Here is a 27999-nt window from a genome sequence, read left to right on the forward strand (position 1 = left end):
ACATACATACATACATACATACATACATACATACATACATACATACATCCATACATACATGCATACATACATACATAAATTAAGTAATACTTAATATTTGTGTGATCAAGGTTGCCGCTCCAGCAACTGGATCTTCAAGCAGTCTTCAATCAAACCTTCACTAATTATCAAGGTCAGTCTTATTATTTGATTGTTCTGCTCCTTGAATACTACTAACACTATTATTACTACTACTACTACTACCACAACTATTATCACTACTACTACTACTACTACCACAACTATTATCACTACTACTACTACTACTACCACAACTATTATCACTACTACTACTACTACCACAACTATTATCACTACTACTACTACTACTACTACCACCACTATTATCACTACTACTACTACTACTACTACTACCACAACTATTATCACTACTACTACTACTACTACTACCACAACTATTATCACTACTACTACTACTACTACTACCACCACTATTATCACTACTACTACTACTACTACTACCACCACTATTATCACTACTACTACTACTACTACCACAACTATTATCACTACTACTACTACTACTACTACCACCACTATTATCACTACTACTACTACTACTACTACTACTACCACCACAACTATTATCACTACTACTACTACTACAACTACTACCACCACCTCACCACCACCACCACTGCCTGCTGCCACTACCACATCATTACCACCACCACCACCTCCACCACCTGGCCACCACCACCACTCACACCACCACTACCACCACCACTACCACACTCACCACCACCACCACCGCAACCACTCACCACCACCACCACCTCTCCTTCCACCACCACCACTAACGCCACTCACTCTGCACCACTGACAACGCCACCTACTCCTACCACAACCACCACTCTTCCACCTACCACCACCAATGCCACCACTCCGCCACCACCACCAACGCCACCACTCCTGGCCACCACCACCACCACCACCCCTCCACCACCACCACCTCCACGCCACCTACCTCCACACCACCACCTCTCTCCTCCACCACCACCACCACCTCACCTGCCACCTCCACCACTCCCGCCACCACCACCACCTCTGGCCACCACCACTGCCACCACCACATCATCCACCACCACCATCACCTACCACCACCACTCTGCCACCTACCCCTCCACCACCACCCACCATGATCACCACCTGCCTCCTGCCACCACCACCTACCACCACAACAACTGCCACCACTACCACCTACCTCCACCACCACTGCCTACCTTATCACCACCTACCATTACCTACTAGTCTCCAACCACTCCCACCACCTACCACCACTACCACCACTACCTACTCACTACTACTACCTACCTACCTACCACCACCTACCACTCACCACCACCTACCACCTACCACCATTACCACTTTCACCACCACTACACACCACTCCACTCACCACCACTACTCACTCACACTACCTACTCTGCCACTCACATCACTACAATCTGCACCACTAGAACCACCACCACGTCCTCACTACCACCACTACCACACTACATTTCTTCCCTGCTACTACCTGCTAACTGGCCACTATTACTCTGCCACTATTACTTACTAACTACTTCTGTTGTACTACCACTACTACTACCACTCCACTGCACTGCTCTGCCACTACCACTCTGCCACTACTACTAACTCTTGCCTACCACTAGTACTACCACCACAGTCCTGGCTACCACTACCTACTACTACTTATGTTACTCACTACATACTACTGGCCACCACTACCACTACCTACTACTACTGTTACTACTACTCTGCTGCCACCACTACACACTCCCTACCTACTACTCTGCTTCTTACAATACTCACCACTACTACTACCTCCACTACCATTACTACTACCTACCACCCCACTCACTACTACCACTACTACTACTACTACTACTACTACTGCTACATCTAGCACTATTATTACTACTCTACTACAACGTCTTCCTGATCGGTCTTCTCGTTCATCTGTGACTGACAATTATCCAGTAGTAACTAACGTCATCTGACGTTGTCTTCCCTCACTGCGAGTTATTTTTGACTTCCTTCACCAACAATAGTGTGAATTTTCTTTGGTTAATTGTGTGTGACTGTCACAAGTTATACAACATTCACAACTATGTTAGTGATCACATTATTCATTTCTCATGTGTTGTACCTGTTTAAATCACAATTCATAATCACTATGATACATTGTACACTTAAGTGAACAATAATACATATATTGTACATGTCCGTGTACTATGATACTTATATTGTACATGTCAGTGTACTATGATGCATATATTGTACATGTCAGTGTACTATGATACTTATATTGTACATGTCAGTGCACTATGATACATATCTTGTACATGTCAGTGCACTATGATACATATATTGTACATGTCAGTGCACTATGATGCATATATTGTATATGTCAGTGCACTATGATACATATATTGTACATGTCAGTGCACTATGATACATATATTGTACATGTCAGTGCACTATGATACATATATTGTATATGTCAGTGCACTATGATACATATATTGTACATGTCAGTGCACTATGATACATATATTGTACATGTCAGTGCACTATGATACATATATTGTACATGTCAGTGCACTATGATACATATATTGTACATGTCAGTGCACTATGATACATATATTGCACATGTCAGTGCACTATGATATATATATATATATTGTGACATAACACATCCTTGTCTAAGGGTTACTTTTACCGGGAAGTATTCTCCCTCTCTTCTACACACCCTAACCTGAGCCTCACTAGCCTCATAAAAACTCTTTACAGCATTTAGTAACTTTCCACCAATTCCATGTACATGCAACATCTGCCACATTACTCCCCTATCCACTCTATCATATGCCTTTTCTAAATCCATAAATGCAATAAAAACTTCCCTACCTTTATCTAAGTACTGTTCATATTTATGCTTCAATGTAAACACTAGACCTACACATCCCCTACCCACTCTAAAACCTCCTTGCTCATCCGCAATCCTATTCTCTCTTACCTCTATTTTATTATTAATTTTTTTTATTAACACACTGGCCGATTTCCACCAAGGCAGGGTGGTCAGAAAAAGAAAAACTTTCACCATCATTCACTCCATCACTGTCTTGCCAGAAGGGTGCTTTACACTACAGTTTTTAAACTGCAACATTAACACCTCTCCTTCTCACCTCTAATTCTTTCAATTATAATCCTACTGTACACCTTTCCTGGCATACTCAGTAAACTTATTCCTCTATAATTTTTACGATCTCTTTTGTCCCCCTTCTCTTTATATAAGGGACTATACATTCTCTCTGACAATCTCTAGGTACCTTCCCCTCTTTCATACATTTAATAAACAAAAATACCAACAACTAAAACACTATATCCCCCCCTGCTTTTAACATTTCTGACATGATCCCGTCAGTTTCAGCTGCTTTACCACCTTTCATTCCACGTAATGCCTCACGCACCTCCACCAAACTCACATCCTGTTCTTCATCACTCCTAAAAGATGGTAAACCTCCCTGTCCAGTTCATGAAATATATATATATAATATATATATATATATATATATATACATATATATATATATATATATATATATATATATATATATATTTATATATATATATATATATATATATATATATATATATATATATATATATATATATATATATATATATATATATATATATATATATATATATATATATATATATATATATATATATATATATATATATATATGTATATATATATATATATATATATATATATATATATATATATATATATATATATATATATATATATATATATATATATATATATATATATATATATATATATATATATCAAAAGCCTTTGAATAGGCAGAACTTGCGATCTTGGCTTAAATAGCAACGCTCATCTTGCAATATAGGACAAATGAAAATTTGTGTATGCAATAATTTCGCCAAAATCATCCTAAACCTAACGAAAAAAATATATTTCACTGTGTTTGTTTAGTATTAAATTATTGTAAACAAATCTAAAATATAATTAGTTGGGTTAGACTAAAATAAATTGTTTTTGCTGTAATAAGGTTAGGTAAGTTTTCTAAGATGCTTTTGGTGCAAAATTATAAATTTTTACATTAACATTAATGAAAAAAATATATCTTTAAACGTATAAGAGAAAATTTTAGAAAGGACTTAATTTTAAATGAGTTCTTGCTAATTGACCAGTTTTACATATTCAGCACGACATATATATATATATATATATATATATATATATATATATATATATATATATATATATATATATATATATATATATATATATATATATATATATATATATATATATATATATATATATATATATATATATATATATATATATATATATATATATATATATATATATATATATATATATACATATATATATATATATATATATATATATATATATATATATATATATATATATATATATATATATATATATATATATATATATATATATATATATATATATATATATATATATATATATATATATATATATATATATATATATATATATATATATATATATATATATATATATATATATATATATATATATATATATATATATATATATATATATATATATATATATATATATATATATATATATATATATATATATATATATATATATATATATATATATATATATATATATATATATATATATATATATATATATATATATATATATATATATATATATATATATATATATATATATATATATATATATATATATATATATATATATTTATATATATATATATATATATATATATATATATATATATATATATATATATATATATATATATATATATGTGTGTGTGTGTGTGTGTGTGTGTGTGTGTGTGTGTGTGTGTGTATGTGTGTGTGTATGTTTCACTATGATACACATATTGTACATGTCAATGACTATGATACATGTATTGTACACGTTAGTGCACTACTATACATACATTGTACGTGTCAGTGAACTATGATACATATATTGTGCATGTCAGTGCACTATGATACATATATTGTACATGACAGTGCACTATGATACACATATTGTACATGTCTGTGCACTATGATACATATATTGTACATGACAGTGCACTATGATACATATATTGTACATGACAGTGAACTATGATACATATATTGTACATGTCTGTGCACTATGATACATATGTTGCACATGTCAGTGCACTATGATACACATATTGTACATGTCTGTGCACTATGATACATATGTTGCACATGTCAGTGCACTATGATACACATATTGTACATGTAAGTGCACTATGATGCATATATTGTGCATGTCAGTGCACTATGATACATATATTGCACATGTCAGTGCACTATGATACATATATTGCACATGTCAGTGCACTATGATACATATATTGCACATGTCAGTGCACTATGATACATATATTGTACATGTCAGTGCACTATGATACATATATTGTACATGTCAGTGCACTATGATACATATATTGCACATGTCAGTACACTATGACACATATATTGTACATGTCAGTGATACTCTGTAGTGTACCCTTCACACTGTGTACCTAGGTGATACTGTGTAGTGTACCCTTCATACTGTGTACCTAGGTGATACTGTGTAGTGTACCCTTCATACTGTGTACCTAGGTGATACTGTGTAGTGTACCCTTCACACTGTGTACCTAGGTGATACTGTGTAGTGTACCCTTCACACTGTGTACCTAGGTGATACTGTGTAGTGTACCCTTCACACTGTGTACCTAGGTGATACTGTGTAGTGTACCCTTCATACTGTGTACCTAGGTGATACTGTGTAGTGTACCCTTCATACTGTGTACCTAGGTGATACTGTGTAGTGTACCCTTCATACTGTGTACCTAGGTGATACTGTGTAGTGTACCCTTCACACTGTGTACCTAGGTGATACTGTGTAGTGTACCCTTCATACTGTGTACCTAGGTGATACTGTGTAGTGTACCCTTCACACTGTGTACCTAGGTGATACTGTGTAGTGTACCCTTCACACTGTGTACCTAGGTGATACTGTGTAGTGTACCCTTCACACTGTGTACCTAGGTGATTCTGTATACCCTTCAGTGTACCTAGGTGATACTGTGTAGTGTACCCTTCATACTGTGTACCTAGGTGATACTGTGTAGTGTACCCTTCACACTGTGTACCTAGGTGATACTGTGTAGTGTACCCTTCACACTGTGTACCTAGGTGATACTGTGTAGTGTACCCTTCACACTGTGTACCTAGGTGATACTGTGTAGTGTACCCTTCACACTGTGTACCTAGGTGATACTGTGTAGTGTACCCTTCATACTGTGTACCTAGGTGATACTGTGTAGTGTACCCTTCATACTGTGTACCTAGGTGATACTGTGTAGTGTACCCTTCACACTGTGTACCTAGGTGATACTGTGTAGTGTACCCTTCACACTGTGTACCTAGGTGATACTGTGTAGTGTACCCTTCATACTGTGTACCTAGGTGATACTGTGTAGTGTACCCTTCACACTGTGTACCTAGGTGATACTGTGTAGTGTACCCTTCATACTGTGTACCTAGGTGATACTGTGTAGTGTACCCTTCACACTGTGTACCTAGGTGATACTGTGTAGTGTACCCTTCACACTGTGTACCTAGGTGATACTGTGTAGTGTACCCTTCACACTGTGTACCTAGGTGATACTGTGTAGTGTACCCTTCACACTGTGTACCTAGGTGATACTGTGTAGTGTACCCTTCATACTGTGTACCTAGGTGATACTGTGTAGTGTACCCTTCACACTGTGTACCTAGGTGATACTGTGTAGTGTACCCTTCATACTGTGTACCTAGGTGATACTGTGTAGTGTACCCTTCATACTGTGTACCTAGGTGATACTGTGTAGTGTACCCTTCATACTGTGTACCTAGGTGATACTGTGTAGTGTACCCTTCACACTGTGTACCTAGGTGATACTGTGTAGTGTACCCTTCATACTGTGTACCTAGGTGATACTGTGTAGTGTACCCTTCATACTGTGTACCTAGGTGATACTGTGTAGTGTACCCTTCATACTGTGTACCTAGGTGATACTGTGTAGTGTACCCTTCACACTGTGTACCTAGGTGATACTGTGTAGTGTACCCTTCATACTGTGTACCTAGGTGATACTGTGTAGTGTACCCTTCACACTGTGTACCTAGGTGATACTGTGTAGTGTACCCTTCATACTGTGTACCTAGGTGATACTGTGTAGTGTACCCTTCATACTGTGTACCTAGGTGATACTGTGTAGTGTACCCTTCACACTGTGTACCTAGGTGATACTGTGTAGTGTACCCTTCACACTGTGTACCTAGGTGATACTGTGTAGTGTACCCTTCATACTGTGTACCTAGGTGATACTGTGTAGTGTACCCTTCACACTGTGTACCTAGGTGATACTGTGTAGTGTACCCTTCATACTGTGTACCTAGGTGATACTGTGTAGTGTACCCTTCATACTGTGTACCTAGGTGATACTGTGTAGTGTACCCTTCATACTGTGTACCTAGGTGATACTGTGTAGTGTACCCTTCACACTGTGTACCTAGGTGATACTGTGTAGTGTACCCTTCACACTGTGTACCTAGGTGATACTGTGTAGTGTACCCTTCACACTGTGTACCTAGGTGATACTGTGTAGTGTACCCTTCACACTGTGTACCTAGGTGATACTGTGTAGTGTACCCTTCATACTGTGTACCTAGGTGATACTGTGTAGTGTACCCTTCACACTGTGTACCTAGGTGATACTGTGTAGTGTACCCTTCACACTGTGTACCTAGGTGATACTGTGTAGTGTACCCTTCATACTGTGTACCTAGGTGATACTGTGTAGTGTACCCTTCACACTGTGTACCTAGGTGATACTGTGTAGTGTACCCTTCACACTGTGTACCTAGGTGATACTGTGTAGTGTACCCTTCACACTGTGTACCTAGGTGATACTGTGTAGTGTACCCTTCATACTGTGTACCTAGGTGATACTGTGTAGTGTACCCTTCATACTGTGTACCTAGGTGATACTGTGTAGTGTACCCTTCACACTGTGTACCTAGGTGATACTGTGTAGTGTACCCTTCACACTGTGTACCTAGGTGATACTGTGTAGTGTACCCTTCACACTGTGTACCTAGGTGATACTGTGTAGTGTACCCTTCATACTGTGTACCTAGGTGATACTGTGTAGTGTACCCTTCATACTGTGTACCTAGGTGATACTGTGTAGTGTACCCTTCATACTGTGTACCTAGGTGATACTGTGTAGTGTACCCTTCACACTGTGTACCTAGGTGATACTGTGTACCTTCAGTGTATACTGTGTAGTGTACCCTTCATACTGTGTACCTAGGTGATACTGTGTAGTGTACCCTTCATACTGTGTACCTAGGTGATACTGTGTAGTGTACCCTTCATACTGTGTACCTAGGTGATACTGTGTAGTGTACCCTTCATACTGTGTACCTAGGTGATACTGTGTACCTAGGTGATACTGTGTAGTGTACCCTTCATACTGTGTACCTAGGTGATACTGTGTAGTGTACCCTTCATACTGTGTACCTAGGTGATACTGTGTAGTGTACCCTTCATACTGTGTACCTAGGTGATACTGTGTAGTGTACCCTTCATACTGTGTACCTAGGTGATACTGTGTAGTGTACCCTTCACACTGTGTACCTAGGTGATACTGTGTAGTGTACCCTTCACACTGTGTACCTAGGTGATACTGTGTAGTGTACCCTTCAGAGTACCTAGGTGATACTGTGTAGTGTACTGTATAGTGTACCCTTCACACTGTGTACCTAGGTGATACTGTGTAGTGTACCCTTCATACTGTGTACCTAGGTGATACTGTGTAGTGTACCCTTCACACTGTGTACCTAGGTGATACTGTGTAGTGTACCCTTCACACTGTGTACCTAGGTGATACTGTGTAGTGTACCCTTCATACTGTGTACCTAGGTGATACTGTGTAGTGTACCCTTCATACTGTGTACCTAGGTGATACTGTGTAGTGTACCCTTCATACTGTGTACCTAGGTGATACTGTGTAGTGTACCCTTCACACTGTGTACCTAGGTGATACTGTGTAGTGTACCCTTCACACTGTGTACCTAGGTGATACTGTGTAGTGTACCCTTCATACTGTGTACCTAGGTGATACTGTGTAGTGTACCCTTCATACTGTGTACCTAGGTGATACTGTGTAGTGTACCCTTCATACTGTGTACCTAGGTGATACTGTGTAGTGTACCCTTCACACTGTGTACCTAGGTGATACTGTGTAGTGTACCCTTCATACTGTGTACCTAGGTGATACTGTGTAGTGTACCCTTCATACTGTGTACCTAGGTGATACTGTGTAGTGTACCCTTCATACTGTGTACCTAGGTGATACTGTGTAGTGTACCCTTCATACTGTGTACCTAGGTGATACTGTGTAGTGTACCCTTCATACTGTGTACCTAGGTGATACTGTGTAGTGTACCCTTCATACTGTGTACCTAGGTGATACTGTGTAGTGTACCCTTCACACTGTGTACCTAGGTGATACTGTGTAGTGTACCCTTCATACTGTGTACCTAGGTGATACTGTGTAGTGTACCCTTCACACTGTGTACCTAGGTGATACTGTGTAGTGTACCCTTCATACTGTGTACCTAGGTGATACTGTGTAGTGTACCCTTCACACTGTGTACCTAGGTGATACTGTGTAGTGTACCCTTCAGTGTACCTAGGTGATACTGTGTAGTGTACCCTTCACACTGTGTACCTAGGTGATACTGTGTAGTGTACCCTTCAGTGTACCTAGGTGATACTGTGTAGTGTACCCTTCATACTGTGTACCTAGGTGATACTGTGTAGTTTACCCTTCAGACTGTGTACCTAGGTGATACTGTGTAGTGTACCCTTCACACTGTGTACCTAGGTGATACTGTGTAGTGTACCCTTCATACCCTGTGTACCTAGGTGATACTGTGTAGTGTACCCTTCACACTGTGTACCTAGGTGATACTGTGTAGTGTACCCTTCATACTGTGTACCTAGGTGATACTGTGTAGTGTACCCTTCATACTGTGTACCTAGGTGATACTGTGTAGTGTACCCTTCATACTGTGTACCTAGGTGATACTGTGTAGTGTACCCTTCATACTGTGTACCTAGGTGATACTGTGTAGTGTACCCTTCATAGGTGATACTGTGTAGTGTACCCTTCACACTGTGTACCTAGGTGATACTGTGTAGTGTACCCTTCAGTGTACCTAGGTGATACTGTGTAGTGTACCCTTCACACTGTGTACCTAGGTGATACTGTGTAGTGTACCCTTCAGTGTGGTGATACTGTGTAGTGTACCCTTCATACTGTGTACCTAGGTGATACTGTGTAGTGTACCCTTCACACTGTGTACCTAGGTGATACTGTGTAGTGTACCCTTCACACTGTGTACCTAGGTGATACTGTGTAGTGTACCCTTCATACTGTGTACCTAGGTGATACTGTGTAGTGTACCCTTCATACTGTGTACCTAGGTGATACTGTGTAGTGTACCCTTCATACTGTGTACCTAGGTGATACTGTGTAGTGTACCCTTCACACTGTGTACCTAGGTGATACTGTGTAGTGTACCCTTCATACTGTGTACCTAGGTGATACTGTGTAGTGTACCCTTCATACTGTGTACCTAGGTGACACTGTGTAGTGAACCCTTCATACCTAGGTGACTGTGTACCTAGGTGATATTGTGCAGTGTACCCTTCACACTGTGTACCTAGGTGATACTGTGTAGTGTACCCTTCATACTGTGTACCTAGGTGATACTGTGTAGTGTACCCTTCACACTGTGTACCTAGGTGATACTGTGTAGTGTACCCTTCACACTGTGTACCTAGGTGATACTGTGTAGTGTACCCTTCATACTGTGTACCTAGGTGATACTGTGTAGTGTACCCTTCACACTGTGTACCTAGGTGATACTGTGTAGTGTACCCTTCACACTGTGTACCTAGGTGATACTGTGTAGTGTACCCTTCACACTGTGTACCTAGGTGATACTGTGTAGTGTACCCTTCACACTGTGTACCTAGGTGACTGTGTACCTAGTGATACCCCTTCATACTGTGTACCTAGGTGATACTGTGTAGTGTACCCTTCAGGTGATACTGTGTAGTGTACCCTGTGTACCTAGGTGATACTGTATAGTGTACCCTTCACACTGTGTACCTAGGTGATACTGTGTAGTGTACCCTTCATACTGTGTACCTAGGTGATACTGTGTAGTGTACCCTTCACACTGTGTACCTAGGTGATACTGTGTAGTGTACCCTTCACACTGTGTACCTAGGTGATACTGTGTAGTGTACCCTTCATACTGTGTACCTAGGTGATACTGTGTAGTGTACCCTTCATACTGTGTACCTAGGTGATACTGTGTAGTGTACCCTTCACACTGTGTACCTAGGTGATACTGTGTAGTGTACCCTTCACACTGTGTACCTAGGTGATACTGTGTAGTGTACCCTTCACACTGTGTACCTAGGTGATACTGTGTAGTGTACCCTTCATACTGTGTACCTAGGTGATACTGTGTAGTGTACCCTTCATACTGTGTACCTAGGTGATACTGTGTAGTGTACCCTTCATACTGTGTACCTAGGTGATACTGTGTAGTGTACCCTTCATACTGTGTACCTAGGTGATACTGTGTAGTGTACCCTTCACACTGTGTACCTAGGTGATACTGTGTAGTGTACCCTTCACACTGTGTACCTAGGTGATACTGTGTAGTGTACCCTTCATACTGTGTACCTAGGTGATACTGTGTAGTGTACCCTTCACACTGTGTACCTAGGTGATACTGTGTAGTGTACCCTTCATACTGTGTACCTAGGTGATACTGTGTAGTGTACCCTTCACACTGTGTACCTAGGTGATACTGTGTAGTGTACCCTTCATACTGTGTACCTAGGTGATACTGTGTAGTGTACCCTTCATACTGTGTACCTAGGTGATACTGTGTAGTGTACCCTTCATACTGTGTACCTAGGTGATACTGTGTAGTGTACCCTTCATACTGTGTACCTAGGTGATACTGTGTAGTGTACCCTTCACACTGTGTACCTAGGTGATACTGTGTAGTGTACCCTACACTGTGTACCTAGGTGATACTGTGTAGTGTACCCTTCATACTGTGTACCTAGGTGATACTGTGTAGTGTACCCTTCATACTGTGTACCTAGGTGATACTGTGTAGTGTACCCTTCATACTGTGTACCTAGGTGATACTGTGTAGTGTACCCTTCATACTGTGTACCTAGGTGATACTGTGTAGTGTACCCTTCACACTGTGTACCTAGGTGATACTGTGTAGTGTACCCTTCACCTAGGTGATACTGTGTACCCTTCATAAAGTGTACCTAGGTGATACTGTGTAGTGTACCCTTCATACTGTGTACCTAGGTGATACTGTGTAGTGTACCCTTCACACTGTGTACCTAGGTGATACTGTGTAGTGTACCCTTCATACTGTGTACCTAGGTGATACTGTGTAGTGTACCCTTCACACTGTGTACCTAGGTGATACTGTGTAGTGTACCCTTCATACTGTGTACCTAGGTGATACTGTGTAGTGTACCCTTCATACTGTGTACCTAGGTGATACTGTGTAGTGTACCCTTCACACTGTGTACCTAGGTGATACTGTGTAGTGTACCCTTCATACTGTGTACCTAGGTGATACTGTGTAGTGTACCCTTCATACTGTGTACCTAGGTGATACTGTGTAGTGTACCCTTCACACTGTGTACCTAGGTGATACTGTGTAGTGTACCCTTCATACTGTGTACCTAGGTGATACTGTGTAGTGTACCCTTCATACTGTGTACCTGATACTGTGTAGTGTACCCTTCACTGATACTGTGTAGTGTACCCTTCATACTGTGTACCTAGGTGATACTGTGTAGTGTACCCTTCATACTGTGTACCTAGGTGATACTGTGTAGTGTACCCTTCATACTGTGTACCTAGGTGATACTGTGTAGTGTACCCTTCATACTGTGTACCTAGGTGATACTGTGTAGTGTACCCTTCACACTGTGTACCTAGGTGATACTGTGTAGTGTACCCTTCATACTGTGTACCTAGGTGATACTGTGTAGTGTACCCTTCATACTGTGTACCTAGGTGATACTGTGTAGTGTACCCTTCACACTGTGTACCTAGGTGATACTGTGTAGTGTACCCTTCACACTGTGTACCTAGGTGATACTGTGTAGTGTACCCTTCACACTGTGTACCTAGGTGATACTGTGTAGTGTACCCTTCACACTGTGTACCTAGGTGATACTGTGTAGTGTACCCTTCACACTGTGTACCTAGGTGATACTGTGTAGTGTACCCTTCACACTGTGTACCTAGTGTACCCCTAGTGTACCTAGGTGATACTGTGTAGTGTACCCTTCATACTGTGTACCTAGGTGATACTGTGTACCTAGTAGTGTACCCTTCACACTGTGTACCTAGGTGATACTGTGTAGTGCACCCTTCACACTGTGTACCTAGGTGATACTGTGTAGTGTACCCTTCACACTGTGTACCTAGGTGATACTGTGTAGTGTACCCTTCACACTGTGTACCTAGGTGATACTGTGTAGTGTACCCTTCACACTGTGTACCTAGGTGATACTGTGTAGTGTACCCTTCACACTGTGTACCTAGGTGATACTGTGTAGTGTACCCTTCATACTGTGTACCTAGGTGATACTGTGTAGTGTACCCTTCATACTGTGTACCTAGGTGATACTGTGTAGTGTACCCTTCATACTGTGTACCTAGGTGATACTGTGTAGTGTACCCTTCACACTGTGTACCTAGGTGATACTGTGTAGTGTACCCTTCACACTGTGTACCTAGGTGATACTGTGTAGTGTACCCTTCACACTGTGTACCTAGGTGATACTGTGTAGTGTACCCTTCACACTGTGTACCTAGGTGATACTGTGTAGTGTACCCTTCACACTGTGTACCTAGGTGATACTGTGTAGTGTACCCTTCATACTGTGTACCTAGGTGATACTGTGTAGTGTACCCTTCATAATGTGTACCTAGGTGATACTGTGTAGTGTACCCTTCATACTGTGTACCTAGGTGATACTGTGTAGTGTACCCTTCACACTGTGTACCTAGGTGATACTGTGTAGTGTACCCTTCATACTGTGTACCTAGGTGATACTGTGTAGTGTACCCTTCACACTGTGTACCTAGGTGATACTGTGTAGTGTACCCTTCATACTGCGTACCTAGGTGATGTGTACCCTTCATACTGCGTACCTAGGTGATACTGTGTAGTGTACCCTTCATACTGCGTACCTAGGTGATACTGTGTAGTGTACCCTTCATACTGTGTACCTAGGTGATACTGTGTAGTGTACCCTTCACACTGTGTACCTAGGTGATACTGTGTAGTGTACCCTTCACACTGTGTACCTAGGTGATACTGTGTAGTGTACCCTTCACACTGTGTACCTAGGTGATACTGTGTAGTGTACCCTTCACACTGTGTACCTAGGTGATACTGTGTAGTGTACCCTTCACACTGTGTACCTAGGTGATACTGTGTAGTGTACCCTTCACACTGTGTACCTAGGTGATACTGTGTAGTGTACCCTTCATGCTGTGTACCTAGGTGATACTGTGTAGTGTACCCTTTACACTGTGTACCTAGGTGATACTGTGTAGTGTACCCTTCACACTGTGTACCTAGGTGATACTGTGTAGTGTACCCTTCACACTGTGTACCTAGGTGATACTGTGTAGTGTACCCTTCACACTGTGTACCTAGGTGATACTGTGTAGTGTACCCTTCATACTGTGTACCTAGGTGATACTGTGTAGTGTACCCTTCACACTGTGTACCTAGGTGATACTGTGTAGTGTACCCTTCACACTGTGTACCTAGGTGATACTGTGTAGTGTACCCTTCATACTGTGTACCTAGGTGATACTGTGTAGTGTACCCTTCACACTGTGTACCTAGGTGACACTTTGTAGTGTACCCTTCAGGTGATACTGTGTACCTAGGTGATACTGTGTAGTGTACCCTTCAAACTGTGTACCTAGGTGATACTGGGTAGTGTACCCTTCAAAATGAGTACCTAGTGTACCTAGGTGTTATTGTGTAGTGTACCCTTCACACTGTGTACCTAGGTGATACTGTGTAGTGTACCCTTCATACTGTGTACCTAGGTGATACTGTGTATTGTACCCTTCACACTGTGTACCTAGGTGATACTGTGTAGTGTACCCTTCACACTGTGTACCTAGGTGATACTGTGTAGTGTACCCTTCATACTGTGTACCTAGGTGATACTGTGTAGTGTACCCTTCACACTGTCATACCCTGTGTACCTAGGTGATACTGTGTACCTAGTGTGTACCCTTCACACTGTGTACCTAGGTGATACTGTGTAGTGTACCCTTCACACTGTGTACCTAGGTGATACTGTGTAGTGTACCCTTCACACTGTGTACCTAGGTGATACTGTGTAGTGTACCCTTCATACTGTGTACCTAGGTGATACTGTGTAGTGTACCCTTCATACTGTGTACCTAGGTGATACTGTGTAGTGTACCCTTCATACTGTGTACCTAGGTGATACTGTGTAGTGTACCCTTCACACTGTGTACCTAGGTGATACTGTGTAGTGTACCCTTCATACTGTGTACCTAGGTGATACTGTGTAGTGTACCCTTCATACTGTGTACCTAGGTGATACTGTGTAGTGTACCCTTCATACTGTGTACCTAGGTGATACTGTGTAGTGTACCCTTCACACTGTGTACCTAGGTGATACTGTGTAGTGTACCCTTCATACTGTGTACCTAGGTGATACTGTGTAGTGTACCCTTCATACTGTGTACCTAGGTGATACTGTGTAGTGTACCCTTCACACTGTGTACCTAGGTGATACTGTGTAGTTTATTACTATTATTATTTATTAGGAGACATGGACGACGTCTAGTTATGCTCCAAGGTAGGAAGTAAGGGTTTCCTAGGAAGATCCTAGAGATTTGAAAAGCAATCAATATGGCTGTTGCTTCTTGCCACTGTCCTAATTCAGAGGACAACTGCACACCATTCTTTCCCAGGGGACGCACGACGTGGGAGGGAGAATAAACATAGCAATGTATAATAAACTTCCCAGTCAAACTACAAAAAAAAAAAATAATAATATAAATCTTTCTCACAGCGGACATGAGCGAGCGATCACGGAAAAATGAAACTGCAGCTCCTACTTCAGAGAGTAAACCCACGTTGGACTTCGAGGTGACACGACGGCTGGTGGAGACGAACTTGAGGGACGCTTACTTTTTCTTCTCAAACCAACTAAAACAACTTTACTCTAGTAACACGAAAATGAAGCCAGAAGACTTCAAGAACCTCCAGAAGGAAGGTGCAGAGCGCATCAGGTAAATGATTTAGGTAATGCTGATACAGTTTGTGAATTGTATCAGCATAATTAATCAAGGTCAGTTTCCATACGCTTTAGCATGGGACGTGGAGTATACCAAAGTCTGTACAATATCTGCAGTTTAGTGTACATTGTGAAAAGTTACAAGTTCTTGAGACTTGGGAAATAGAAACCAAACACTCAGGAATTGGCGACCAACTCCTGCACGGTTTCAACATATAAATTTGACTCTCTCAGTGAACTGGGACAATAATCACATCTACAAAATCGAATTTCATTCGAAACGAAAATCCGCAGAATCGACATTAATTAAAGTGAAGCCAAATTTAATATTTCAATTTTTTTTTAAATCAGATGTAATTATAAAATATACAATAATAAGGATTCCAGCACTGAGCATAATTCTGCATTAGCACAACAATAGTCCAGACGCCCTCATATCAATATGTCTAAATAAGGCGATTCTATATACCAATTAATACACGAATCTCTCATTCTTCCTGATATATACCTGTTCTCCCCTTGTTTCTTTGCCTGATCCTTGACTCACTTAGCCAATCATCAGGATTCTTCAGTACGACTTACGGAGGCTGGGTCAGGTGGGAGACGAGGAAGGCAGCTGGAGGCAGCGAGAGGCTAAAGAGTTGAGTGAGGAGATACAGCAACGTTTACACCGTCTGCAGCATCCACCTGACTGTGCCACTGCAAAGAAACTTCTCTGTGATCTCAACGCGGTAAAGTGGTACTCTTTTTTCCATGTTTCATAACACTATATATATACTACATATAACACTGGTCTGCATTTGGAATGTTTTTAATTTTTATTTTTATTCATGGTTGTGATCTGACATATTCTTGGGCTGCTGATTGTAAATATCTAAACCATTTTGCTCTGCCACGTAAAGATTTTGAATAAAATACAAATTAATGATTATAAGAAAATGTGAATTTTTAATAAATCGTTAATTTATTAATATTAGGCAAGTAATCATGGAGAAGCACATTCTGTTTTAAGAACATATGAATTCCAAATCAACATGAATCAAAGCAAATGATTTTATTAAAAAGACATGCTCCTTATGGTTATCCTACATATTGAAACAAACGAAGGAGGACTGCTTTAATTTTCACTTGTGCTGTGCATCGAGACCATTACGTTTCAATGACTCCAAGTAATCCGCCATCATGCTGACATTCCATTTGCCCTGGTATAGAGTTTCCATGGTGCAAATATCCTGATGAAACCGTTCACCTTGTTCTCACTGTAATCCCCACAATTGTTGGGAAAATAATCAAGATGTGAGTGAAAAGTGCATCTTCACACTCATTCTAGACCCAAGTTGTTGGGAACTTGATATCAGGTCTTGGATAATTTTTTTTACATATTCGGGGAAGTGCCTGTTTTCCAGGAAGTTGTGGACAAGCTGCTTGAATGAAAACCAGACATTCACTTCGACACCTACCTGCTAATGCTTCATCAAAATGCTTGTCCTTCATCAAGTCCCGAATCTGAGGACCAACAAAGATACCTTCCATTAGCTTTCCTTCACTTATACGAGGAAACTTTGACTCCTGGTACTTGAGAGCAGTTTCATTCTTGTTCACGGCCTTCACAAAATTTTTCATAAGCCCTAATTTGACGTGGAATGATGGCAGCAGAATTTTCTTGGAGTCAACTAGTGGCACAGGTTTCACGTTGTGATTTCCGGGTAAGAAGCTGGTTCTTGGTGGCCAGTCGTTTTGTTCATAGTGCTGAATGTCTGCCCTACTATCCCAAAGACACAGAAAACAGGGATACTTGGTGCATCCGCCTTGAAGACCTAGTAGGAGAGAAATAACTTTTAAATCACCACAAATGGGAAAATTGTGATTCTGGAACTTGATTGCAGATATTAGTGTCTTCATATCTGCATAAGTTTCTGACATTTGGACACTATGGCCAATTGACACAGATGCAGCTGTATTGCCATTGCGGAGAAGTACAGCCTTTAAACTTCTTTTAGAAGAATTAGTGGAGAATCTCCATTCTCTTATTTGTATGACATCCTCAGGTGTTCAATAATGTCAGAAATATTTGAGCAGAAAACTAGTTTCCTCTTTGTCAATGAACTGAGTGAATTCCGCTTCACGATGACGGCACCAAACGAATGTTGTTCTAGGAGCTAGAAGCCTGTGTTCCTTCAATCTAGAGCCAAGTAACTGTGAACTTTGTTTAGGAAGGTTAAGATCTATCATCAAGTCATTGAGGTCAACTTGGTTGAAGGGTTTGTGATCGTCATTTGTTGGTGGTTCATAGTCTACTTCCATCTCCTTAGAATCACTGGTATCAGACCCTGATAAAATTTGCCACATCTCAGGTGGCACAGGTACAGGAATATCTTCAGAGTGTGGAATAGACTTTATTACTGAAAAAATATTTGGGTATATTATGTGATCTTTAGTCTTCTTGTTGAATCCAGCTACTTTAGTCATACAAAAGCAGCAGTCATCATGGTGGTTCATCTGCTCCCGCCATACCATTGGTATTCCAAAGGTCATAGATTGAAGTTTTCCAACTGACTACATTTGGAGCTTACTGATGCAACTCTTGCAAGCTTTGTGTGGTGCAAATGGTTTGTCCTGGTCTCCAAGTTTGTCCTGGTCTCCAAGTTTGTCCTGGTTTCCAAGTTTGCAGCCAAAATAAAGTAGCAGCTCTTCAATAAAGGAATAATGATGCTCTGGGAATCTGAAGGGGTGAATTGCCCACAGACAGCAAAATATGTCTGGTGAATTTATGCAACCTCTAGACAATAAAGAAAATAAAGAAAAATATATTAGATTTAACATTTAAGACAATATATAGTAAGTATTTTAATTGGTAATAACACTTTCCCATTTACTTATGTTATACGAAAAGAGAAAAGTAACGTTTCTCTATAACTTGACAACCTGATGTGATAGAGATTAATAAAAAACACAGTGAATCACTATTTTCCATATATACCGAAAAAGATACCACAGAGTCAATAAAAGTCATGCAGACCAGTGCTATCAGTGAAACAATATTTTAGCCAATACTTGGTCTAAATAACATACATTAACCCTTTGACTGTTTTGGTCGTATATATACGTCTTACGAGCCACCGTTTTTGACGTATATATACTCATAAATTCTAGCAGCTTCAAATCAAGCAGGAGAAAGCTGGTAGGCCCACATGTGAGAGAATGGGTCTGTGTGGTCAGTGTGCACCACTTAAAAAAAAAATCCTGCAGCACGCAGTGCATAACGAGAAAAAAAAACTACGACCGTATTTTTTAATACCAAAAACTCCGGCTTTACAGTTTCTCGCTATTACATTTTTGTTTTAACACCTCAACAGCCATGTGGTTTTGGCTGCGAGATACATCACCTCATCCACTGCTTCATGGCAGCCTATGAGAAAAATAGAACACTCATCCTGAACTCTGCTGGCTGGCGTTACTCCCCCAAGGGCTGGGAAACTGTCTTCCAACCTTTCAGTGAAACATGCACCAACTTCTCAGCGAAAAATATGACTAACTGGCCTGGTAAGATGTACGAATATTTTTTGAAGATCCTTCGCATTTTGAACTAGCCACGATCAACTTTTACTCTGAACTAAAACAGATTTTTGCTCACAGAAATATGTTATCTCTCTACAGGTACAAATGAATCACAAACGGTGCGCTTTCCCGATTTCTACACCATGATTCCACCTCCAGTAAACCTGCCGTTAGCCATCCCACAAGACATCTCTGAACGGCTGATTCGCCTTCATGGCAGTCCGGGCGTCTGGTGGGTGGGTCAGTTTATCAAATATTTCTTCAAATTACACCCGTACGTGAAAGAGATGATCAACAATACCCAGAAAGCTATTCAGTTTCAACATCCTATTGTGGGGTAAGAGTCCTGATAAATATTTTTTTTTAATGGTTATAAGTGATGGATAAATGATGAAGAATATAATGCTGAAGCTTGTATGATGTTGGTTCTCTTAACCCATCAAGGTCCAGAGTCAATATTATAACATCCTGTTATCCTCAATTATAACATCTTGTTATCATCCACAGTTATAACATCCTGTCATCCACAGTGTACACGTCAGACGAACTAATAAATACACTGAAGCACGTTTCTATAACGTTGATGATTACATGGAACAAGCAGAGGAATACTTTGCTGGACTCGAGATCTTCAACCCAAATGTTACACGAAGGATCTACTTGGCTTCCGAAGAACCCAAAGTCTACGAGGAAGTCAAACTAAAGTAACAATTTGATTTTGATGTGATAAGATGTTTTGTAACGCGACATAAGCTATGTTCTAATTTTTTGTTAAAGAAATCTTGTAATATAGATTCACTGCATTTTTCGTATTTGACTTCATTATAGAGATAATTTTTTTGACACTGATTTGAGTTGAATTATAATAAGGTTGAATATTTTGTTTTTCTGAGACAATTTAAATTATATTAGTCACTATGGAAGAAAATATCTAATGAATTTAATACCATTAGTAGTTAAAGGGGTATGTTACACAGTCTTTGCAGATTTTTCATGATTTCGTGTAAGTTTTTTCTTTTACAGCTTAAATCCTACTCAATATTTCCAAAGTTCCTGTCATGTTTTCATTGGTTTCCTAAAATCAGTGTTCACAAGAAATAAGCTTCCTAACATTACACAAATAACCCGCACATAAAAGACAGAAGCTTACGACGACGTTTCGGTCCGACTTGGACCATTGACAAAGTCACACTAACCAGAGGTTGTTGTTCTTAAAGATTCACCGGTATTCTCCCGGCCCGGGCCCTTCCACTTGGTGGCCCGGCACTGGCTCCCTGTCTAGGGAGTGTCTGAGACCTAAGTCTCCCATGGGAGGAGGCACAAGTACCCCCCTCATCTTGTGAGCTACAAACTCGGGCTCTGGCACCAACCCTGCCCTAGAAGGGCAACGCATGGTGTCGATCGTGCTAGCGCTGTGCTCTCCTGTGTGGAGTGTCGTGTGTTGGTGTTCATTTTCATTCATGTTGATTCGCTGGTACTTCCGGCCCAGGTCTTCTCCAGATGGTGACCCGGCAGTTACCCCCCGGGTGGGGGGTGACGATCATCATCTTTCTTCTTTCTTGGCCCTTTGGTTGGAGGGTGTCGCTGACTTCCCCAAAGAGAAGCACAGTCGGGCAGAGGCAGCAGTTACAGGGTCGATTGGAGCTACACCCCAGCTTTAGTGGACAGCAAAGTGCTGGGTAAACTTATCTTCATGGTGAATGGTCATGGATAGTCATGCTAGACGAGGGTACCGTCTTCAAGGTCCCCATTCAGAAGCATCCTGAATTTCCTCTTTGAGGTGTACTCGACTTCCACAAGGTGATGATAAATTAGACACATGGTTAACTCTTGGGTATCTTTATTGAGGAAACGTTTCGCCACACAGTGGCTTCATCAGTCCATACGTAGGAGAAACTTGAAGAACAGGAGGAGAATGAGGTAATCAGTCCCTCAACCTTGAGTCGATGTGTTCAGTCCATCAATCTTGAATAGAATACGGCATATCAGCGGAGAAGCAGCTTATAAACCGTATGGCAGGAGAGGTGCAGCAGTCATAGGTCGTGTCACATTTGTTCAATGTGGAAGTAGGTCGTGCCCAAGAATTAGGCAAGCGAAGAATTCCTAAGTATTAAGATCCCAAGAAGTTGCAGTGTCTGACAGGTTTGTAGATGAATGGTTCAGAGAACCGACATGTTGATAAATTTATCAACATATCGGTTCTCTGAACCATTCATCTACTTCCACAAGGTGTTGGATGTTGGCAGTGAGTAGTCTGGTCATGTCTGCAGTGGTGTATGTAACAGTTTGGTCGTAGGTATACTTGACTGTTCCGTCCTGGAGGTGCTGATGAATTTCTGAAGACAGCATTGTGTTCTTATACTGCTTGGTTGTGTAGAAGTATACACCCTTCAGATATCGGTGCAGCAGTGCAAGTGGCACCGGGAGGTGCATCTGCAGTTTCTTGTCTTTTTGCTTTCTTGGCTGGTTATCTGAACTGGTGAAGGCGAGATTTCCGACTGGTCAGTTGCTCTAGCAGTGGATGCAAGCGGTAGTGGACTCTCATTGGTGGGGTTTGCCGACGTCTCAGTGGTCTCTGATTGGTCCATCTCTGTGTCTAGTGGAGGTTGTGACAGCGGTGGAGCAGCGGTGATGCTGGTAATATTTGCAGTAGATTTTAGGATCTCAGTGGAAGGTGGTGATGCAGGGAATGTGTGGCCAGGCATATTATTTAGTTTGAAAAGTTCATTGATGGTGGTGTTGAAGGAACCAGGCTCAGCTGCATTCTGTACATGAGCATACATAATGCAACAAAGAATCTTGGTGGAGTCGGCAGTAGGTGCTGGCAGGGAAGTGGTGGGAGCAGCTTGCGTGGCATGTAGTATCTTGGTAGTGTCTGCTTGAAGCTTGGCGATAGCAGAATATGTGGTTGCTTGTGGTTTGGGCTTCTTTTGTTGTTGTTGTTGTTGTTTCTTGAGTATGTCTCTTCTGGTAGGGCACCTGGCAGCAAGAGTATGGTGGTCATTCTTGCAGTTCAAGCATTTAGGTGGTGAAACAGTAGTGCAATTCTTGAAGTCATGACCCTCATGGCCACAGGTGGAGCAGAACTTCTTGTCCTTGGTAGGACAATCATTTGTGGTGTGTAAGTATGAGTAACAATTATAGCACTGTGAGATATGTTGGAATTTCTCTGCTTCGATGAAGCCTGGGTTGATGTAGTAGTGAATAGCCAGGCCCTCAGCGAGATCTCTGGCTGCCATGTTGACGTCACTGAAGGTAACCTTCAGCATGGATGAAGCATTGGGTATTTTAGTAATGAAGTCCACCTTGGCCCAAGGGTTCTTTGCTTCGATAGATGACTTGATTTCTTCAGTGGCCTGTACAGTGATAAGGTTGTCGAGTCGCTTGAGGAACACAGTTCTCCTGGCCCTCAGTGCTGGGGAAGTCAAGACAAGAAATCCCTGGTCTCGTAGAGTGGTAGTAGCAGTGATGATAAGTAGTTTCTCAGCCTCTGTGTAGTCTGTACAGACGACAACAAAGGCCTCTTTGAGCGATAAAATCGCATTACATTTGACTTGCAGCCTGCCACTAACGACAGCTGCAAGTGCTAGTTTGGACGACTCATTGGTTGTGCCACTCGCTGGTTTGATCTTTACTCTGTTAGAGTAATGTATCGTGAGTAAGCAGTGCTCTGCTAACCAGAGGTGGAGCAGGACGGCTATATATAGGCAGGAAGAGGTGGTGGTAGTAGTAGTAGTAGTAGTAGTAGTACAAGAATTGTATATAATACCGACAAGATGAAATTAAGACACATGCACAACACCCGGGCATCCCCATCGTAGACGTTTCGCCATCCAGCCAGCCACTGGATGGCGAAACGTCCACAACAAAAACAACCAGACGCCGCACATGTGTCTTGGCTACCCTTCCCATTTCATAGACTCTGCCCTCTCACGTGCTAAACGCAATTTCTTCTCTCGCAAACTCTCTACTCATTGGAACTCTTCTATCCTCTGCCTTCCCTACATTTCTGGTCTTTCTAATCTCAACAATTCTCTCCGTCCCTTAGACATCAAGCTTACCTTCCGCCAGACTAACACTCTTCGCACTATTCTCGTTCATACCTCTCCTCCCTCTACAGATGTTCCTGGTGTCTACTCTATTTCTTGCTCCTCCTGTCCTCTTCAATACTTCGGAGAAACTGGTCGATCTCTTTCTGACAGACTTAGGGAGCACAAAAATAGTGTTAGGCTTGCCGACACTAACAATGCTCTTTTCTGTCACATCAGAGATCATAGCCACCCTATTGACTGGTCTTCTGCTAAAACTGTCTTCCCTACTTCCAACTCGAACAGTCGCCGTCTAGTTGAATCCTCTCTAATACACAACTTTCCTTGTATGAACCTTAGCCCTGGCTTCGTCTCTGAAGATGCCTTCCTCTCCCACTACATTGTAAAATGCTCCAAACTTCAGAACACCCGTGACTTAACCTGAATCCTCCTCTGGGTCGTCTTTCTCTCTCCTGTCTCGTGTTTCTGTTCCTTCTTCATTTATTTCACCACTTCCCCTTTCACGCACCTCTGTGCGCTTGCTCTCCCTCTGTGGGCATCTAGCTCTCTTGCAGTGCTCCCATTCCTTTGTATTTGACTGGCTCGTCTTCCTTATTTCCCACTTCCACCACTACCACTACTACTACCTCTTCCTCATCTACTACTACTACAACTACTGATGAAATTAGGACACATGTGCGGTGTCTGGTTGTCTTTGTTGTGGACGTTTCTCCATGCAGTGGCTGGCTGGATGGCGAAACGTCTACAATGGGGATGCCCGGGTGTTGTGCATGTGTCTTAATTTCATCTTGTCGATATTATATACAATTCTTGTACTACTACTACTACTACTACTACTACTACTACTACTACTACTACTACTACTACTACTACTACTACTACTACTACTACTACTACTACTACTGCTACTACTACCACCACGTCTTCCTGCCTATATATAGCCGTCCTGCTCCACATCTGGTTAGTGTGACTTTGTCAATGGTCCAAGTCGGACCGAATCGTCGTCGTAAGCTTCTCTCTTTTAAGTGCGGGTTATCTGTGTATCGTTCCAGTCACGGTATTGTGCCTTTTTTGTTATTCCTAACATTATTATTGGCCAGGTATCCTCACTACAAGATTCTCTACCATCAGAAGAAGATAGATGTAGTTCAAATGAGCACACGACGCTCTCTGACCTCTCTCAGAGATCTCCTGGTTGATATACACTTCTTGACCCATTCAGACTACGTCATTCTCACTTTCTCTTCCAATGTGAGTACTATTTTGATCTTCGTATGCAAAAGCTATGGTCCCAAATTATGGATTTTATGACGACACTTATAATGCAGTACTTATAATTACACTGTAGTAGAGGTGATTCCTTCATCACCTCTTTGATTCCATTTTTTCTTTAATTCCCTGCTTCTACAAAATCTTATAAATTAGATTCTTCTCTAAATGGGTTTATGGAAGGAAGAAAACTGCACATTACACTACGGCCTTTCTTAACACAAAGTAACAGTGCACTGCTGTTCTTAACACAAAGTAACAGTGCGCTGCTGTTCTTAACACAAAGTAACAGTGCGCTGCTGTTCTTAACACAAAGTAACAGTGCGCTGCTGTTCTTAACACAAAGTAACAGTGCTCTGCGGTTTTTCACAAAAAGTGACAGTGCTCTGCAGTTCTTAACACAAAGCAACAGTGCTCTGCTGTTCTTAGCACAAAGCAACAGTGATCTGCTGTTCTTAACGCAAAACAACAGTGCCATGCTGTTCTTAACACAAAGTAACAGTGCTATGCAGTTCTTAACGAAAAGCAACAGTGCACTTCTGTTTTTAACACGAAATAAGAGTGCTCTGCCGTTCTTGACGCATAGTAGCAGTGCTCAGCTGTTCTTAACACAAAGTAACAGAGCTCTGCATTTCTTAACACAAATTAACAGTGCTCTGCTGTTCTTAACACAAAGTAACAATGCTCTACTGTTCTTAACATAAAGTAAGAGTGCTCTGCTGTTCTTAACACAAAGTAATCGTACTCTGCTGTTATTAACACAAAGTAACAGTGCTCTGCTGTTCTTAACACAAAGTAACAGTGCTCTGCTGTTCTTAACACAAAGCAACAATTCTCTGTTCTTCTTAACACAAAGTAACAGTGCTCTGCTGTTTTAACCACAAAGTAACAGTGCTATGCTGTTCGTAACACAAAGTTACAGCGCTCTGAAGTTCTTAACACAAAGCAACAGTGCTCTGCTGTTCTTTTAACACAAAACAACAGTGCTCTGATGTTTTTAACGCAAAGTAACAGTTCTCTGCTGTTCTTAACGCAAAACAACAGTGCTTTTCTGTTCTTAAGACAAAGTAACAGTACTCTGCTGTTCTTAACACAAAGTAACAGTACTCTGCTGTTCTTAACACAAAGTAACAGTACTCTGCTGTTCTTAACACAAAGTAACAGTGCTCTGCTGTTCTTAAAACAAAGCAACAGTATTCTGCTGTTCTTAACACAAATTAACAGTGCTCCGCTGTTCTTAACACAAAGTAACAGTGCATTGGTGTTCTTAATACAAAGTAACAGTGCTTTGGTGTTCTTAACACAAAGTAACAGAGCTCAGCTTTTCTTAACACAAAGTAACAGCACTCTGCTCTTCTTAACACAAAGTAACAATGCTCTACTGTTCTTAGCAAAAAGCAACAGTGCTCTGCTGTTCTTAACACAAAGTAACAATGCTTTGTTGTTCTTAAAACAAACCAACAGTATTCTGCTGTTCTTAACACAAAGCAATAGCGCTCTACTGTTCTTAACACAAAGTAACAGTATTCTGCTGTTCTTAACACAAAGCAACAGCGCTTTGTTTTTCTTAACACCAAGTAACAGTGCCCTGCTGTTCTTAACACAAAGTAACAGTGCTTTTCTGTTCTTAACACAAAGTAACAGTGCTCTGCTGTTCTTAACACAAATTAACAGTGCTCTTCTGATCTTAATACAAAGTAACAGTGCTCTGCTGTTCTTTACACAAAGTAACAGTGCTCTGTTGTTCTTAACATAAAGCAACAGTGCTCTGCCGTTTTTAACACAAAGTAACAGTGCTCTGATGATCTTAACACAAAGCAACAGTACTCTACTGTTCTTAACACAAAGTAACAATGCTCTGCTTTTCTTAATACAAGGAAACAGTGGTCTGCTGTTCTTAAAACACAGAGTAACAGTGTTCTGCTGTTCATAACAATAAGTAATCGTACTCTGCTGTTCTTAACACAAAGTAACAGTGCTCTGCTGTTCTTAACATAAAGTAACAGTGCACTGCTGTTCTTAACACAAAGTAACAGTGCTCTGCTGTTCTCAACACTAAGCAACAGTGATCTGCTGTTCTTAACACAAAGCAACAGTGTTCTGCTGTTCTTAACACAAAGTAACAGTGCTCTGCTATTCTTAACACAAAATAACAGTGCTCTGCTGTTCTTAACACAAAGTAACAGTGTTCTTCTGTTCATAACTCAGAGCAACAATCCTCTGTTGTTCTTAGCACAAAGTAACAGTGCTCTGCTGTTCTTACCACAAAGTAACAGTGCTATGCTGTTCTTAACACAAAGTTACAGCGCTCTGATGTTCTTAACACAAAGCAACAGTGCTGTGCTGTTCTTAACACAAAGTAGCAATGCTTTGCTGTTCTTAACACAAAGCAACAGTGGTCTGCCGTTCTTAACACAAAGTTACATTGCTCTGATGTTCTTAACACAAAACAACAGCTCTCTGCTGTTCTTAACACAAAGTGAC

The 27999-nt window shown here is 40.9% G+C and overlaps 1 protein-coding gene across 2 annotated transcripts in view; it reads left to right on the forward strand.

The window, feature by feature from the left end:
- LOC128695552 (alpha-(1,6)-fucosyltransferase-like) overlaps positions 1-27999 on the forward strand; it is a 136849-nt gene that overhangs the window by 77916 nt on the left and 30934 nt on the right. For both annotated transcript variants that reach the window (XM_070093166.1, XM_053786227.2), the window contains exons 3-9: positions 111-172; positions 16415-16634; positions 17202-17370; positions 19996-20182; positions 20297-20534; positions 20728-20901; positions 25347-25497. In XM_070093166.1, coding sequence (XP_069949267.1) covers positions 111-172; positions 16415-16634; positions 17202-17370; positions 19996-20182; positions 20297-20534; positions 20728-20901; positions 25347-25497 — 1201 coding nt within the window. The remainder of the gene's footprint in view (positions 1-110; positions 173-16414; positions 16635-17201; positions 17371-19995; positions 20183-20296; positions 20535-20727; positions 20902-25346; positions 25498-27999) is intronic.

This window comes from Cherax quadricarinatus, chromosome 42 (genome assembly GCF_038502225.1).
Source record: "Cherax quadricarinatus isolate ZL_2023a chromosome 42, ASM3850222v1, whole genome shotgun sequence".
NCBI lineage: Eukaryota > Metazoa > Arthropoda > Malacostraca > Decapoda > Parastacidae > Cherax > Cherax quadricarinatus.